The sequence below is a fragment of the Vanessa cardui genome, chromosome 7 (assembly GCF_905220365.1).
Source record: "Vanessa cardui chromosome 7, ilVanCard2.1, whole genome shotgun sequence".
Classification (NCBI taxonomy): domain Eukaryota; kingdom Metazoa; phylum Arthropoda; class Insecta; order Lepidoptera; family Nymphalidae; genus Vanessa; species Vanessa cardui.
In genome coordinates this window covers 7,584,987-7,603,821 of record NC_061129.1, presented here as the reverse complement: position 1 = coordinate 7,603,821, position 18,835 = coordinate 7,584,987, and the positions used below count along the sequence as shown (strand labels likewise).

The 18,835-nt window shown below is 31.5% G+C and overlaps 3 protein-coding genes across 5 annotated transcripts; 1 reads left to right on the top strand and 2 right to left on the bottom strand.

The window, feature by feature from the left end:
- Positions 1-28: 28 nt before the first annotated feature.
- Positions 29-7,950, bottom strand: LOC124531465 (katanin p80 WD40 repeat-containing subunit B1). Of its 3 annotated transcripts, none has more exons than XM_047106062.1 (16): positions 7,632-7,950; positions 7,416-7,546; positions 6,987-7,320; positions 6,671-6,869; positions 6,363-6,513; positions 5,813-5,987; positions 5,059-5,136; positions 4,859-4,915; positions 4,593-4,745; positions 3,971-4,114; positions 3,733-3,832; positions 3,046-3,169; positions 2,342-2,482; positions 1,920-2,032; positions 1,557-1,631; positions 29-1,169 (listed from the first exon to the last, which is right to left on the bottom strand). In XM_047106062.1, the coding sequence occupies exons 1-16, from the start codon at positions 7,660-7,662 to the stop codon at positions 914-916; spliced, it is 2,262 nt and encodes a 753-aa protein (XP_046962018.1). In that variant the 5' UTR covers positions 7,663-7,950; the 3' UTR covers positions 29-913. The 3 variants fall into 3 exon arrangements, with proteins under 3 accessions (XP_046962018.1, XP_046962017.1, XP_046962020.1); XM_047106061.1 differs by having other exon boundaries at positions 5,002-5,136; positions 7,632-7,949; XM_047106064.1 differs by lacking the exon at positions 3,971-4,114 and having other exon boundaries at positions 5,002-5,136.
- A 228-nt stretch (positions 7,951-8,178) lies between these two features.
- Positions 8,179-9,436, top strand: LOC124531466 (UPF0598 protein CG30010). Its single transcript, XM_047106065.1, has 2 exons — positions 8,179-8,418; positions 8,591-9,436. Exons 1-2 carry the CDS (start codon positions 8,242-8,244, stop codon positions 9,107-9,109), a joined length of 696 nt encoding a protein of 231 aa, XP_046962021.1. The 5' UTR covers positions 8,179-8,241; the 3' UTR covers positions 9,110-9,436.
- Positions 9,184-11,184, bottom strand: LOC124531467 (protein crossbronx homolog). Its single transcript, XM_047106066.1, has 5 exons — positions 10,951-11,184; positions 10,791-10,855; positions 10,555-10,655; positions 10,285-10,472; positions 9,184-10,146 (listed from the first exon to the last, which is right to left on the bottom strand). The coding sequence occupies exons 1-5, from the start codon at positions 11,037-11,039 to the stop codon at positions 9,897-9,899; spliced, it is 693 nt and encodes a 230-aa protein (XP_046962022.1). The 5' UTR covers positions 11,040-11,184; the 3' UTR covers positions 9,184-9,896.
- Between the last annotated feature and the right edge of the window lie 7,651 nt (positions 11,185-18,835).

Genomic DNA, 18,835 nt, shown 5'->3' with positions numbered 1-18,835 from the left:
TATTAATTGGTGTTTTTATAATAAAGCCAATGTTTGTTAGTTAAAATATAATATACATTTTTACATAAAAAAAATAGTTCTCCATTTTGTTCATTTGTTCTTTATTTTACACTAGCTAACTGCCTGGACTTTTCATTGTTAGAATTAAGGTCTACCTAAAATGTTATATATAATTGACAGATTTAAAAATTCCATACCAGTTTCTATTTTTGAAGATTTAGTTCTTCTTCAATAATCATGTTCAGTAAATGACCACAAGTCATTGAATCCAGGCAGACACAACAGTAGCCTTTGTGTTTTGCTTTGTTGAGAAGAAGGTAAAGGTAAGAATATTCTTAGATAGTGACAATGTTTTGTAGAAAGGCACTAATATTGTGAAACATTGATATGAAATACATGTACAAAAAAATATCCTGTATCTTTTTATGTCACTCTCTACAGGTCTATAAATGAAATATAATTATATTCAATCTTCAATATTTATTTATTCGAATTCTTAAAATTACACTTTAAAAATTGTTAATGTCAGTCTAGTAAATTGAATATATACCAATAAATAACATTTTAATTTTGATATAAATAACAATGAGATTATGTTAATTTTCTATGAATCAAGAAAGAACCATATTTGTAATAGTTAATACTAATATCTATAATTTAACAGTGCCATTTTGTTTAAAACTTTAAAACACCAAGTGTTCATGCTGTGCATATAAATTAATGATATAATGTATGTATATGGCATTTTTGTTACTACAACGGCAATGTTATGAATTTTAACAAATCTAGTTTCATTATTAATAAACTTATATGGTATAATTTAAGTACACTTCAAATTTTTTTCGTATAAAACTGTCCGATGCATTGATGGTTAAAAATACAATGCCCTCCATGGGGCATTTGAACTATTTCGTCAGTCGAGCCCTTGTTGCATTAATGTGTGCAGGTCACGGAAAGCAGCTCCAAGGCGACCTTGCAGGGTTTGCCTCTTGAGAAGGAAGGCACGTATGTCAAGCAGTAGCTGATGTATTTGTACGCATTTGGTATAACGTTCTTCTCTTGGTATGTCTACCCCAAGTGTTCGGACAGGTGCACTGACATTAGCACGAACAACCGACGAAAAATTTCGCACAATCAGTCGTAGAGCATTGCATCCACACTGCATATATCTGTAATATATTTATCATTGGTACTTTTATATACAACAACAACAGCCTGTAAATTCCCACTGCTGGGCTAAAGGCCTCCTCTCCCTTTGAGGAGAAGGTTAGGAACATATTCCACCACGCTGTTCCGATGAGGGTTGGTGGAATGCACATGTGGCAGAATTTCTATGAAATTTGTCACATGCAGGTTTCCTCACGATGTTTTCCTTCACAGCTGAGCACGAGATGAATTATAAACACGAATTAAGCACATTAATCAGCGGTGCTTGCCTGGGTTTGAACCCACAATCATCGGTTAAGATGCACGCGTTCTAACCCCTGGGCCATCTCGACTCTTTTATATGATAACTTACAAAAAAATGTTTAAAGTGAAAAAGGATTTTTACTTACGACTCATATTTGCTTTGTAACAATTCAAATATTTTAGGCAGCATTAGGAGACAAATGTCCAAATTCCACAGTGAACTGAAATAAAAACATGTTTTTTTTTTCTTCGAAATTATTAAAATAATACTAATTGGATAAAAACATGTGAATCTAAATCTAAGATTGTGGGTGAAGAGGAACAAGCCCTATCTGATTTTCAGATTATATTTAATAGCTTAGAATTCAACTTTTAGGATCAAAGAAATGTGTATGATGTTGTCCAATACTTATTTAAACAGTGAAATATTGTTCTAAAAATCTAACACTTACTAATCTTGCAAACAATTGGCATTATTATAGATATCAAGGTATTAAACAAGTACTTACGGTTTATGTGCCATGACATTTAATATATCCAAAATCACAGATGCATCTTCTAAAGCTATCACAGATTCTAAAGCTGATTTTAAGCTTTTGTTTATTCTTACTGAATGGAATATCTGCAATCAAAATAGAATATACACAGATGTAGTATTTACACAGATGAGCAATATTTATTTGGTTCAAGTTGAATGTCATATAATTTGTAAATAAAAAATAAATTAAGACAAAAGATGTAAATTTGCAGTGATAGATTCATATTACTATTTTATTTATATTATAATTTTAATGTCTATTCAATGCTACTCGTAGGAATTGAATTATCGCAATTTAAGTAAGTTGCACTAAAAATTTAAAAAATGTATTGGGATAACATTAATCATATATCATATGCTATTGACTTAGTGTAAGGATGTGTTTTGGCATACCTGTAGAGCACGTTGCCTTGCGGCTAACACGGCCATCATGGAATCATGTCCGCGCATCATGACGCCCAGCACCTCCTGCTCACTGGGCTCTGCGCCCGCACCCCGCGCACCCCTTCGCCCCGCACCCGCCGTCAGTCCGCGCTACGGAGGTTTTATTATGTTATTTTGCTCTGCGCTGGACTAAATCATATTCACATAAGAAATATATATTGAAAATTTGAGATAGCGTGCTTAATTCGAATGTGATCGGCTTTACGAATTTTGTCGATGCTACATCTAAGTTGTGTCGTACTATATTTGCCTATTTAAAATAATGAAAAAGTATAGTAATTAAATGTAGCATCGGAAAATGCAATGGCATGAAAATAAAACCGATTACTGCCGATTTACACGACCAATAGAAATAGCTCCCTATCGTGCCATTTGACGCTATTCGTCGCTATAGATACACGTGTCAGAGAAAGCAAGTGCATGTAAAACGACGCGTCAAATTGACGAATATATTAGGTCATATGTGTGAGAAATAAATATTGATAATTTGGGATAGCGTACTTAATTCGGATGTGATCGGTTTTACGAATTTTGCCGATGCGACATCTAAGTTGTGTCGTACTGTACATACATCTTAAGTTTAAAAGGATTTGTGAATAGTTTCATTTTTAACTATGGGGCAGGTTCATCATTCAGTGTTGAGTTTTACATACGGGTAGAAACTCGTCGAGGTCTAGGCCAACGGGCCTGTCGATGGAGTAGGGCACGAACTCCGGTTCTGGGTCAGCGGGGCGCGGCGCGGGTACAGTCTCGCGCGGGCCGCTCTCGGTCCTCGTTCTACGACCAACATATTATTTATAGCGTATATAAGTTTGTTTATTTATTAATTGACTTCTTGTATTCATAACTCTTCTATCAATGATATTCTAATAAACAGATATGTTATACCCATACTAAACAACAGAAAAAAGTGTGCCGCGCCGGGTACCGTTTATTTTAAATTTCGTTACAAGAAAAAGGGATAGCTTGATAAAAACAATAAATAAAAGGGATAACTAGATGTTTTAATTACACAAAACGTATTACTACGTAATTATGATGTATTATAACGTATTACTATGTAAAACGACAAAAGGCAAACGTCCCTATTAGGACGTTTTCTAGTCTTCACTTTTTGCGCGTAAATGACATATCTGTTTACTAAAACATCATTGTCTTCTATTAAGAATTTTAATTATATTTAAAGTTACGCTCTTAAATATTTCATTAGTATATATTATATTATTTAATAAAATGTTTAAGGGTATAGAGTCTATTCCAACTACAATAGCCAAATAAAGCTATAGTTACATGTGTGCCAGTTATTAAGTTATGTGTATAAAAATATTTTTAATTTTAACCTGTTTTGGCTCGGTGGTCTCGTGAATGATAACGATCTAGGCCCAAGGGAGGGCGGGCCTAATGACATCTCGCTGTTACTTTGACGAAGGTTATTTGACGCTGAAATATAAAAAAGAAATATTAATGATTAAACTTTACAATGTATATAATATACAACAATCGTTACAATGTATTATTTCATCAAATATCTAATTAAAAGAAATGAGTATAATAAAATGATATTATAATACCACTTACATAAGTCTGTGGTAGATTTTGTCTCTTTATATGAATTGTGTCGGTTTAAGGAAGTAGTTGTTAGAGCGTTTGCAGTGAATTCATTCATTGTTGTATTTTGTCTAGAAGTAAATACGCTTTCGTCTTTGTTGTTGTCCATCATTCCTGCACAAAATTTAAAATGTAACAGGTTGGCATGGCTTTTATAAAAGGAGGTTATTCCACTACTGCTCGATTTCCTCATAATGTAATCCTTTACCATCACAAAATTATTCCCGTACAAGACAGGTAAATTATGAATATTTTAATTGATTTCCAACGAAACAATTTGGGTTAACGAATATATATAGAAAATATTTAAATATAGAGCATTTGATATTCATGCAAATCTTTACTAAATTTTATCCTTATTAAAGTTTTTGCTTATAATGCCTGAATGCTTTATTTAATTACAGACACAGCGTAACAAAACATTAATATGTGTCACAATACAAGTGTCCTGTAGACAAGTGTCTGTGGGCAATGGTTAACACATCATCAGGTGGCCGATTCCATCTATCCATTATAGTTAAAAAAATTTAACCGAAAACAAATTGTTTAAGGTCACTTAAAAAAAAACAGCGATATCAATGTAAATAATTACTAGAAAATATCTGTGTCTTCTTTTCTATCTGTGCGTAGTGGTCCTTGGCGGTGGGAATGCGGGAGGTGAGATCAGCGCGGCGCTCCAGCGACAGCTCCCGCAGAGACGTGCTCACTGCGCTTGCAGCCATGGCCTTCGCTGGGATCTCCTCCCCTAAACCAATTGAGAGACCATTACATTTAACTTTCTAAATTAAACTAAATATGTATAATCTGTATGATAAACTTTGAGTCCAAATTGTTCAAAAATTATACATTAAAAAATACCTGTCATTGAAAAATCTTCGGACGATAAGCTAGTAGCCGGTGGTGGTGTTCTATTCACTGGAAATAAAAATATATTGTAAGTTTAAAGTTGGCAATGTTTTTTAAAGATGATAGAGCTAACAGAGTCTAGCTTTTTTACTCACAAGCTCTGGTCGGTCGAAAAATTTCAGTGTAGTCATTTAAATTAGGTATTACAGCACCTGATTCTTCATCAGCTTCTGTCCCTGAGGTGGATTCTTCAGCTGTCTTCTCATCTAATAATGTGGGTCTGTGCAGCACTAAAAGTAAAGATTAAAAAAATATATTATTACATAGTATAAAACAAAGTTGCTTGCCGCCGTCTGTCCCTGTATGCTTAGATTTTGAAAATTACACAATGGATTTTAAAGTGGTTATCTTTTAATAAATAGAATGATTCAAGATGAAGGTTTATATGTACAATACATGTACAATATATTAGATATGACTGAAAACTGTGAACATTGTAAGACATTCTGCAGCATATATAGTATCAGCATTGCAACCATGCAAAGCCAGGGCAGGTCACTAGTTTAGATAGTAAAACAAAGCCAATTAAAATTGCTTTTAGGATTTATGTAAGCTAATATTTTTATAGCATATGAATTTTTATTAAACACTAGCTGTGTCCGCGACCTTGTACGCGTTTGAAATTACAAAAAGAAATATTATTGTAGCCTAAGTTACTCCTTATTATACCAGTTATCAGCCAGTGAAAGTTAGGTCAAAATCGGTCCAGGCATTCCAGAGATTAGCTGGAACAAGCAGATGGACAGAGAGACAGACAGAAAAAAAATTAATTTTAAAATAAAATTTTACTTTGGTATATCTGCATATGCATTAAGTAAAAAAAGGCTATTTTAATGTAATTTAATGTTACAAACAGACACTCCAATTTTATTATATGTATAGATTATCAAAGAGTTTGAAGCTTACCTTCCTTGGGAGGTTTTTCTTTAGAGAAACTCTTGCGTACAGAATGACCCTTTTGGAATGGCGAGAGATCTCTTACGAGAGTAGGAGCCACGGGAGGCGGGCCACCGAAAGGATGTACTTTATTGAGATCAACAACTGATAAAACTACATATGTTGAATGAAATGAACCAGCAATCTGAAACAAGAAGTAGCATATCATTTCTGAAATTTAACGGAGCTAAAGTATAACTAATTGCAGTAAGTATTTTTTTTCGGTTTCCACTCAAATCATATTACATGTATTAAATGAGTAACTTTTAATAACTTAAACTACTTGGTACAAATTTTCTTGATCATTAAATAATATTATTGAAAAAAAAAAACCTTTTTATTTTTCTTTATAACAGTTTCCTAAATAATTGATATTTAAAAAATATGTACTACTTCAATTTGTATAAATAACAATATATCTGTATAATTATTATTTGAGGTTTTATGTTGTGACTAAATTCATTATTGGCACTGATACTAGATATTAGGTAAATAAATAAAATTGTTAAATATTTCTTACAAGTTGTGTCTGAGCTACTGTGATGTCATGTATTTGTCCCCAGTGGCCATTAACTGTATCAAGAACTCTTGCTGGTTCCCAGCCTATAACATGGAGACCATCATTTCCACAACCCAGTAATGTTGCACCATCATCACTGAATGTCATATGTCTGAAATTAATTAAGGAATTTTAGAATACTGCATTTGTAATTCATATGTGTAAATGTAATTTGTGAAAAGAAAATACCAAAATGCAAAGTTGAAATCAAATATAGTAACTGTATTCCTATCTAATAGTTGATTTAGATGATAAATAGCAAATATAACCTGATAGATGTGCTTTCCTTCTCAAATTTTGACACCAATTGGAATTTCTCCATGTCCCAAAAGTTGACAGTTCTGTCAGCACCACAACTAGCAAGGAGGAATTCGTGGGGATGAAACTTTACACAAGTGACGGGGGATGTGTGTTCTACAAACTCCTGCAAAACTTTGCCAACTCTCACATCCCATACTTTTACTAAACCTGAAAAAATCCAACAACACCTATTCATTTATTTACTCAAATAATCATTTGCTTTGTTCAATACATAAATAATTTTTGTAGCTTTCATGTAAAGAGAATAATATAATTCAAACAAACCATCTTCACATGCAGACGCTATCCATTGCCCATCTGGACTAAATTGAAGGCTGTTGACTGCAAGGCGATGACTTGAATATGTGACAATACAACCACGCTTTCTGGTATCCCATAATTTAATGTTACTGTCACATGAGCCTGTTGTTAAATAATCACCATAAGGATGGAAATCCATACACTTTATGGCTCCTTTATGTCCTGTGAATGTTCTCAGAAGTTTAGCTGCCTCTAAATCCCATATTTTCAAAGCACCAGTTTGTGAACCTGCACAAACTAAATCTTCTGAATGTCCAAAACACACACATTCTACTGGTGTTGTATGTCCACTCAAGCTCTGTAAGTATCAATAAAATATCAATCCACCTGAATTATAACTCACATCATCCTATTTTAAAGTTGAAGTTATATATCTTTGTTCTCTTTTCTCACCATTAAACAACCTTGTCTTCCTATTGCCCATAAATTTACTTTTTTATCGTCACCTCCAGTAGCCAAAACTTGGTTGGATTTGTGTCCCATTGCCAGGCAGTTGACATTTGCCTTGTGGGCGACAAACTCTTCTGCAATGTATTTGGTTTAAATGAAACAATAGTTAAGATTTTTTAATATATGTGTTTTTAATAATATATGCATATAAATACGTACGTAGTTTCCATGATCTCCGTATGGTATCCATTTTAATTAAAACATTCCTTATATGGCATATGTAACCTTATTGTGATTTTAACTCACTATTTGTAAAATTCTAAAGCTTAATCAACATCACAGAGATTTATATTTTAAATAATGTCCATATTTATACAATATTCATAGCACACGCATAAGAATTTTGATAAATTTAAGTTAAAATGCAATTTTGGTTTTACGTATTGTTATTTATTAATGGTAAATTAGTGATGGATTGTGGATACTGAGATTACTTAGAGTCGAGAGTGGTGCAGAGCTAGAAATAGACTAGGTATGTTACAGAGTAAAGATTTTTATTTCTGATTTGAACATAAAAACCGATAAACTGTTAAATGATAATTGTATGTGTAAAGCTTAAGTTATCATTATCAATAAATAATATTTTGAATGCATTTCCTGAAAATATAATTACAAAAATATTTTTATTTAATATTAAAGAATCGATTTTGCAATTTCTTTTTAGTCGATTCCAAATTTGTCATATTTCAAACGTCAATGTCAAAAAACGATACAAACTTTCTAGCACCTACCTACGTTGTTATTACTTATTAGACAGCTGATTATTGATATGTTTTTGTTAGGTACCATTAACCAAGCATTTAACATAATGAACATCATTCGTAGGACCTTAGTGTATCCAAAAAAATATTTATATTTACAAAAACGTTTACTTAAGTATGTACAAGGTCAAGAGCCTGAACCAAAAATCCGTGAATATTTTTATTTTATTGATCATCAAGGCATGGTAAGTCACCTTTGATCGTATCTATTTTTAGTAATAAAAATTAAGTGTGAATTAAATATTTTTCCTATGATGCGCAAATAAATATAGTTACATGTATACCACAATATAATTATTTCATTTTTTTAGAATATTTTTTGCATAGTTATTAAATTCAGTATAACTGCTTTTACAGTTATTTTTAGATGATTCAAGAATGAAAAACTTTACATCTTGCTTTAAAGAAAAGAAGTTTTTAGAATTCTTCTTTAAGCGAGTTCGATTAAACAAAACTGGAAAATATCAAGATGAATTTCCATTCATATCTTTATGTGGAAGAGAGAGGAATTATATAAGATGTGACGATTTACCAATAGTTTATACACATATAATTACTAAGGGAAACCCTGAAACAGATTATTTGACATTTGGCTATGCTGGTGAATCATTAATGTCTCAATTTCAACCTGAAAAAGTTTACATGTTACCTGAAACTGGTAGAGTCTACCACCCTGCCGATGATAAATATGGTGGTATTGGGCTTATTAGATCTAAACTTTCGATCGAAATAAGTAAGTATTTCACATTTGATAATGGAGAAAATGCACCCCCAACGCATTTCAATTGGAAGGACAGAAATTATCAATTAGATCAATCATGGTTTGCAGAAACAGTTCTTAAACACAATATTAAAATAAGAACAGTCCCTGACTAGGTCTTAATTTCCATGTAATATTTTAGAAGTATAAGTAAAACACTTGTATATATAAAAAATTAAAACAAAAAAACAAAATTTTTGTAAATAATGTATTACCCTTTTTCTCTGGCTGAAAAAAAGGTTTTAATTATATATAAACAATGTGCAAAAGTTAGGTTAACATAATGTGTACTATATTAAAAAAGGAAACAATTTTGCTTATATGAAAATATTTAAGACTCTTATTTTTGTACACTTAAACATTTGTGATGTATATTTTTTTAGTCAGGTCAGATGTCAGAGTGTACACCCATTACAAATATATGATTGCAGTTAAAACCCAAATATCATATTTTTCATTGTGATTCATTGTTACAATATGTAAACAGAAATGGTGGTTATAATTAAAATTTCGAATGAAATTGTGATAAAATCACATGTAAGTATAAAATATTGCTTAATTTCGCTATTAGAACAAATATATTTAAAACAAAATTAAAAGTTATTGCATATGTTTATAAAGCCTTACTTAAAAAAATTTAGTAAATACTTAGCGAAACAGATTTTATCTTTTTTACTCTTCACTGCTTCCACATTCCAAAGAATAAGACAACTAATTATCAACTAAACAACATTAATAGGCAATACTGTATATGTAGAGCTAATATTTACTAATTAACATGTTGTATATTAATATCAAATTTATACAACATGAAATGATTGAAATATATATTATTTTTTATCACAGGTTTGTTATATGGCTGTGCTTTGTGATATTGTTAACAATATAATCATATGTCAATTGCTAGGCAGTATCATCCTTTGAAAAAGATTGATAAGATCCAGATTGTACCCATGAGATACCATGAGAACTTTCATTTCCACCAGGAACCTTTAACATCATGTTTTTAGCTGAGTCATGTACATTTGGGTCATAAGGTTTGAATGTTATGTAATGCTTATCTTCAGTGGGAGGTTCGTCATATATATGCTCATTACTATTGGCTATACTTTCTTTTACCTTATCGATAAATAATTTTCTGTTTGTTTTGTAGCTGTAACAAAGATAAAATATATTATAATTTAATTTAAAGACATACAATGTTCAAATAGCTAATAATGTATTATTACAAGTTACCCAAGTTAAATCTATTTCATACTTTACCAATATAAAACATTTATTAAAAACTTACAGTGTAGAAGCTTCATTATTGGCTGGTACTTTCATATTCAAATTGTGAAATATCCAGTGCAAGTATTTTAGGATTTGCCAAATGTGATTTTGTTTCCTGTCCCACTGTGGGAAAACTTCACTCAGGCTAAGAATACCAGTCACAGCATCAATTGCTGGATGAAACATTTGTGATGTAAAAGTTATAGTCTAAAAAAAAAATATTACTGTTACTTATACTTGAAGGTATTACAAAATACTTGTTTAGTCAAAGTTATTTTAGTAAACTTACAGGAACTGTGTCATCTGGGAATTTTTCAGGTAAAGTTAAAGTAAATCTAAACACTCCTCCTCCGTATGTACCCGATCTAATAAATATCACACCATACCAAACTGAAAATTAATAAAAATACATTGAGTTATTTGTTCTTATAAGCAAAATATTTTGTTATAACTTAATATATGAGTAGGTTGCAAAACAAGGCGACAAAAAAAGGAAGGAATGGGAATTTATTTGCAAATACTTACGAAATGAGTTTTCGTGGGATGGTATGACATAGATTCCAGGTAAATTTTCAGTTTGCAGCATACGACTAGAATGTATAACAGTTTTTGAGTTAATTCTAATGAATCACATCACATGTTTGGGAAGTAAATGACTTTACTTTATTTATTTATAATTACTTACTACTCTGCCATGATGATGTATTCTTGATGAAAAATTGAATATCCTCCTTCCTTCATGTTTTTAGCGTTTATATATGTATCTTCATTCATAGATAGCGACCGAGGTTGTCTAAATTTTTAAGTTTATAATTTGAATAGTGGAGCGTATTGTTATTTGTTAAAGAAATATTTTGATAATACCTATTACTTACTATATAATAGACAACAACTATCACTTCCTGACAGTTTTGACATCTGACAGTCAGAGCTGCCAACATCGCCTAGGTATGTGCATTGAAATCTATATATTTCGCCTGTTTAAAAAGTAAAAATATAAACGCAAAACTGTTAATAATTTAAAAGTGTTTCATATTTTTCCATTAGCATAATAAATTTAACAGTAAGACTGTTAAATGATCAGACTTTTCTTAAGTAGTAATGGCCCAGTGGATAAATATATTAAATATATTCTTAAATAATGATTGTGTGTGAATTGATTGCGAAATTATTGCGAATCGGCCGGGTGCCAACTTTCGAACCTGTATTAAAATAAGTTATTGAAGTAAGCTCTAAACCTTTCATTTATCAAATTTTATTCAGATGAGAGAATGGTGTTACTTTATTTACAGTCAACAGTTCAGAAAAAAAAATTTGTGATACGCACAAATATGATTATAATAGTTATTAACAATCGAAAAATAGGTACGTATACTTATTAATTTCACCAATGGAACATATGTTAACTCATTTAAAAATGTTAAGTCTTAAACAATTTCGAAAACCCTTATAATTGGTAAACTTGTAACATTTGTAACTACAGGGTTATTGGTAATTCGACGTACATCCGCTAGGAGGAGATAGAGGTGACTATTTGCAATAATTTTAACCCCCCATATGCACGGTGCCAAAATAAACCACTTTTGAGTTATCACTTGTTTTAATTTTTTTCAAAATTTGTAAATAATGCAACTTCAAAAATTGATTTAAAAAAAAAGTATAAATTAAAATTTTCAATTTTTTTCTTCGGTTTTATAAAAACGATTAAACATTGGATTTTGTCAATGTTTAAATAATAATTTTCTGTTCAAATTTAGAAATTTGAGATGGAAAATAAATTATTTATTTATTTTTTTTATTTCCTCAAAACTGCCTTAAGAACAAAAACAATCAACATCAAACTTGGCCTAGAGATTATTTATTTTATTTTGTTATAAAAACATGCCCGTTATCTAAGCTTTCCAAAAATGTATAAAAACTATGCATTCATTTCGAAGCAGCCGAAATAAAATGACCAGAAATGACGCTGGTAGGAATTCGTATTCAAACATGAACGAATTTGTACTAAAGGTCGCTCTTTAAAATTCCCACAAAATTAAATAATACATAAATAATGCAATGCAAAAAATATTACTTACTCAGTTAAATTATTTACTTGATACAAATATAATAAATAAATAAATACATAAACAGTTCAGTAACAAAGTTATAAGTAAGACATTTTGTAATATAGCCTAATTAAATTTTTAATAAGCCAGTCTTAAAAACTAAAACTCTCTAAAACAGAGCACAGTACATACAACATGTTCTACAGTGTATCAAGTAGGATTCTTTTTTAACTTTTTCAAAATTTTGACAAATTTTGAAAAAGTTAAAAAAGTGATAACTCAAGAATGGTTTATTTCTGCACCATGCACATGGCTTAATATTATTGCAAATAGTAATCTCTATCGCCGCATAGCGGACTTACATCGTATTACCAATAACCCCTCTATGTTTATGGTAGTTACAAAATTATAAACTACTGAAACAAAATTACCATCGACATTTAGTAATATTGTAGGACTTTAGGTAAATACCACCAACCACCACCAACCCGCATTGGAACAGCGTGGTGGAATATGTTCCAAACCCTCTCCTTAATGGAAAAAGGAAGCCTTATCCCAGCAGTGGGAAATTGACAGGCTGTTACTTTACTTTACTTAGGTAAATACTGCACACTATTCTTGAATAGTAGAAATTAGGTAACAACAAAATCTATACTTACAGAACACTGAATTTTAACAACAGTAATAAAATAATAATGTCCATAAAAAATTGTTCATAGAAATCTTGGTTTAGGTTATATATATTTTTTGGATGCCCCTTGTGAATTTGGTTGGATATAGAGCGTCCGTTCACAAAATCCCTTTTCAACCGACTTCCAAAAGGAGGAGGTTATCAATTCGTCTGTATTTTTTTTTTTAATGAAGTACACAACCGTTGTGAAAAGAGAATTATAGTAAATTTCAAGTCAATCGGTCCCATCGTTTCGGGAATCATTTGAATTTCGCTTATTTTCGGTGACTTGCATCGGTCACAGCCGTCATTATAAAATAAATAAATTTAAAAGAGACTTAACGATTTTAAAAGAGTCAAATATTATTTGAGTTTGCTGTGATGTCTCATCCATATAATTACGAATCTGATAGCGAGAACCTCATTTGCCTCCGTTGTCATTACAAAGTATAAAATTAAGTCGCTATCCGCTGTATTCTATCTTATGATCTTTAAAATTACGCAACAGATTTTGATACGGTTTTTTAAATAGATAGAGCGATTTGAGAGGAGGTTTTTGTATATCATGCATTGACGATATAGTCGTGAAACACTGGAAATTTTAGAAGTTTCTAATTTGATGTCGTAAATAAACAAGTTCTGTAATGTATTTAGTATCAGTATCACTATTGCGAAGCCGGGGCTGCGGTTCCCTATCATAAAAATATATCATTATGTATAACTATTACATTTATTAGTCTTGCTTAACTCTTTATTAACTAATTATTTATTACAACTGTTCTCCATAGACCCTAGGTACTCATACGTAGCCTTCTGGCGTACTCAAACTGTGAACTATACGCAATATCACAAAATACTAATCAAAGAAAATGAGATTAAGACAGACAATTTTACTACTTTTTAACCGACTTCAAAAAGGAGGAGGTTGTCAATTCGTCTGTATTTTTTTTTTATGTTTGTTACCTCGTAACTTTTTACTGGGTGGACCGATTTTGATAATTTTTTTTTTTGTTTGAAAGGTAGTGCTTCCCGTGGGGTCCCATTTTAATTTTATTTTTTTCCGATAATGGTATCCGTATGAAAACGACATAAGTCTTAAATTTGCATTAAGTATGTGCGCGATAAATAGTCACCTATTTATAACTCAAAATTGGGTGGCACAATTTTGATGATTCTTTTTTTATTATAAAAGATATACTTTAAGGGTAGTTTGGTGAAAGTTTGGTAGGGTTCTGTGCATAGGATCCATCACAAATTAAGGGAACGGGAGGGAACGGAACAATTCTGAGGAGCACGTTAGCAATACTCGGTGGAATCTTTTGTTTATGGGTTACTTGGATATTTGAATCACCTTCCGGAACGTGGTTATTTTCGTGTAATTGTCATAATCGAATATTATAATCAACTAGCGACCCGCCCCGACTTCTCACGGGTGCTTTGACACCTGCTCCAAATATAACAATAACTATAACTACGTTATATAATCGTAAATCGACTTTTAAGTAGTCTAATATTTTTCATTTCATTTTACCTAGGAGGACTCTCAAAAATATGTTAAATATGCAATTATTTTTATTACTTTTTAGTACATTTTTATTTGTTTTAAAATAGTATTTTGTTTGAAGTCGGTTTTTCTTTTTGTTAAAATTTTATTTATTAACCTAACCTAACAAATACATACTGAAATTGACATATCTTCCTTAAGTACATCTACATTATTATTGTTTATGAGTGATATTGGTGAGTAATGATAATTATAATGAGTATATTTAAGTGAATGTGTTAATCGGTTTCCTATTAACTTTCTTATTTGAATATCTTAATAAAATATTACATACTTATGTAAAAAAATATATATCTCATGTGTAAATTTATATAATATGCAAAAATTTCAAGTAAATACTTTTGGCGGCGTTACTGTATTCTAATATGTTTCTAATTAATAATGCTCAGTGAACTGTGTGTTCACGCATTGAAGGTATTATAAAGAGGACTGGAGGGATAACTGCGGCGCACGGCTAGAGCACCTGATGATCTCGGGATAAGCCGCCGGACGCCCTCTATTAGAAGGGATTATCTTGCACGTGGCTTATAATTAATGGAGAAGTCTCTTCTTATATTTTTAAATTTCGAGTACCTAGATAACGGATCTTTGTAGGCAGTCTACATGTAGTATTAAATATTGTCAGTACTCAGTGAACTTCATTACTCAGCTCAGGAGGATCACACAGCTGTTGCCTAGCCAATTGCGGGACTATTATTGTAAACAAGTGTGTGAGGAAAAACATATGCACTGTTACGGGTCAGCAATCCAACATCGGATCATCAGATTGGATATACTGATTAAGGCGAATAGCCCGACCAGGGTAGGAAAAATAAGCACTTAGAATCTGCAGCCTTTTCAGCTAGCTACTAAACTGAACGTATCAATGTCTTGAACTAAACATTAAGACGGATACAATCTGATTATTTAAATAAAAATAAAAATATATTTGTCAAATTTTAGTTATGACTGTGAGAAACATGTTGTGAGGAAGGCCTTGAGCATGGATGTGGATGGATATAGAGGTAGAGGACGACTAAGGAAACGATGGATGGATTGTGTGAAAGACGATATGGTTAGAAAGATTGTTACTTGTGAGGTGACGTCTCACAGAGAAGTATGGAAGGAGAAGACATGCTGCGCCGACCCCAAATAAAATTGGGATAAGGGCAGGAGCATGATGACTGTCTCGCCTTGTTTTCGTTTACTCTTTCAATTTCGGTAATTTTAATGATAACAAAGCTACTTGAACATTATTCATTAATTTGTAAATGATCATATTATAGCTAACCCAGTAGCCATATAAGCAAATATATTACAGTCATAATTTAATTTCCCAAATATCCAGAACGATTTTCAATGTGTTTTTTATTATAAACAAACAGTCGATAGTGTTTTATGTAGTAATTTACTTGTTTTATGACAGCCGTTTTGTTCAGAGAAAACACACATTAATTCGAGGAAACATGTGGAAGAGATGGCGCTTCTCGCTTTCAAAGTGCCGCTGCACGCTCGCCTCGGCTATAAAACTGTGCTATTTGATGTGCGCTCTGCAGTGTAATTTAGGTCTATTGGATAAACAAACAGCTTCATTTAGTTTTTGACTTTATGTAATTAAAGTTCAGTTCCGGAGATCTGCTAGTGCCGTAGTGCTGTTAATGCTACACGTTTTTTTTAAATGTTACGCCTAGTCGGTTAAATTTGTATAGTATTTTTATTGGAGACATTGCACTTTGTTAACAGTAAAAATTATATCAGTAAGGATTATTAAAAATAATATTATATTAAGTTGATGTCACAGTCAATAATTTTAATGCGTTATTGTTACAATGTCATAAACTCGCAACTCAAATTGCGAATATGTTTTAAAGTTTGAATTGACGGAAAATATTTTGTCTTAAGGATGGAAGCCTCAAGCGTGCGTTTACAACTCACTCAAGTGTTATATCAGACATCTCAAGTATCAGAGAAACCTTATGGAAGTACTGGTCTGGAACTGCATAGCATTTGAAATTCTTCAAGTTTCGTCTTTCGTGGGAACAAATCGTTTTATTCCCAAAAATCTTATTCTGTTACACAAATTATATCAGTGAACATGTATTTAATCCATGATATTTAATCATTAGTATTATATTATTGTATACTTTCTCTTAGTTTTACATGTATATAATGTAATATATACGGGCATAAAAAATACAGTTTAATATTAAGCTACACTTATTGGCTGGGAGTACCATATTTTTAATTAAACATTAGTTAGGCGTCTTTGGTATTCTAATTTGGAAATAATGAAGCATTGTGACACTAGATTCATCTAATTATTTACCAAAGAATTAATAAACATAATTATATTAGATTACAACAGCTCACAATGGATTTATACTATGTACTTACATGTTATGTTGACTAACATTAGCTGGCATTAGTATTACGTCAGTATATCTGATTCAAAAGAGCTATTTTCAAGTTATAGGCTAAATTGATAATGAAAAATAAGTTCCTGGGCAATAAAAAATGTAATACACCACTAAACAGCGAATCATTTTATATAAACATTTATTTTTAATCATCTTGCTGTTCCGCCCGTCGCGCGTCGTTCCCACGGTCTATAGGAATTACATAAAATGCCCTTTTGGTGCTTCGGTCTCACTAAACCTGACCCATTTGCACAAAAAGAACGCTCTGATAAATCACAGGCTTGGTATCCATTTTTACCTTCAAATTTTTTTGCGGACATCGATCAGAGATGATGTCCGATAAAGGCCGTACCTGCTCAATTTTGACGGTCAAGGTGCCGTGTGTCACAATAAAAACTTAGATAACATCATAAATATTTGCTTTCATTCTAAATAATGCTTATTTCCGCGTAAATGTAGAATTATACATAAATATAATCGTGATGAGATTGATAGGGAACAAAATATATGAAATACAAAACCACCGTCTTGTTAAGGTACTGAATGGTAACATATTGGTACAAGAAAATAAGTAAGTATTTGAATTTTCTAATGAAAAGCAGTTACATTATGTTCTGACTATTCAACCTTTAAATGCAGCAATTAACTGCGCGTTCAACGAGCATAAATGGGAACATTTCCTGAACTAAATTGGGTATAATGAGCGAAGGGCGAGGGTTGCGCGGGCGCAGTCACAGGTGCGCCGCGCGTGCAACTCCGAGCGCCTACCTTTACATCGGAACAACATGTGACGGACGCCTAATTGTATTTAATTGCGATTGCGTGCGTGGCATGAACGAATAGTCTCAATTTAATTTAATACCTTTTTGTGCCTAATACCCATATTTTGGGAATGACGACCTTCTAGTGCGTCAATAGTCAAGAGTTCGAAATTATTATTATTAAAACTCGCGATTTTCATAACTGAATTATATACAATGTTGTTTTATGTAGAATTATACCGTAGATCAATCAAGATAATTAAATCAAAAAGATAATCGAATACAACTTTTTTTGTTTTACACAATTACTATTTGCATTAACTTTCTGTATTGTCTAATGTTTTCGTCTATGAATATGAAGAAAGAATATTAGCCATCAATATAAAAAGAAATTAAGTTGATATAAAATTAATATTTTTAAGAAAAATAAACGCTAAGAACCGGATCTTATTCGATATCTACCTACAATTAATTATATCATCATTAACAACATGTTGCTAACTAGATACAGAGGACCAAAGCCAAGTAGACAACATGTGACATTAAATTGACGCGATAATGTCATCAGTCGAGAGCTTGAATAATTTAATCTTTAATGTTTATTATGAAGTAGTTTTCACTCGCGGATTCGCTCGACTTTTAGGAGGCTGTCACGTGTTAGACAAAAAACGTAGTCTATGTCCTTCCTTCCTTGTGAAGTTTGCTGCACCACATTTCATCCAATATGGTTCATTGATTTGGTCGTAAAAGAGCTACAAACAGACGAGTTACTTTCACATATATAATATTAATATAGATTTGTGTTTAATGTTTTGATTTCGATTTAACTTGTATGGGAACTATGGCAGTAAAAATAAAATGGATTTCTGTTGTTAATAGAAGTAGTATTGCGTCAAGTATGAAAATATATCTAAATCAAGAACGGAAAAATAAGTATTGGTAGTTAATAATATTTGAGGCAATCGTATGATATACGAAAATGTAAGGTTTTTTTAATCTTAGATTCTTATGGTTTATTGAACCTGCGACTTACAATTTTGAAGGTTTGTATTGTTGCCTATATTATAAATATACTTTTTAACTCTTAAGTATGAAATGCGAGAATTTTATTTTAAGTATCATAATTTTTCA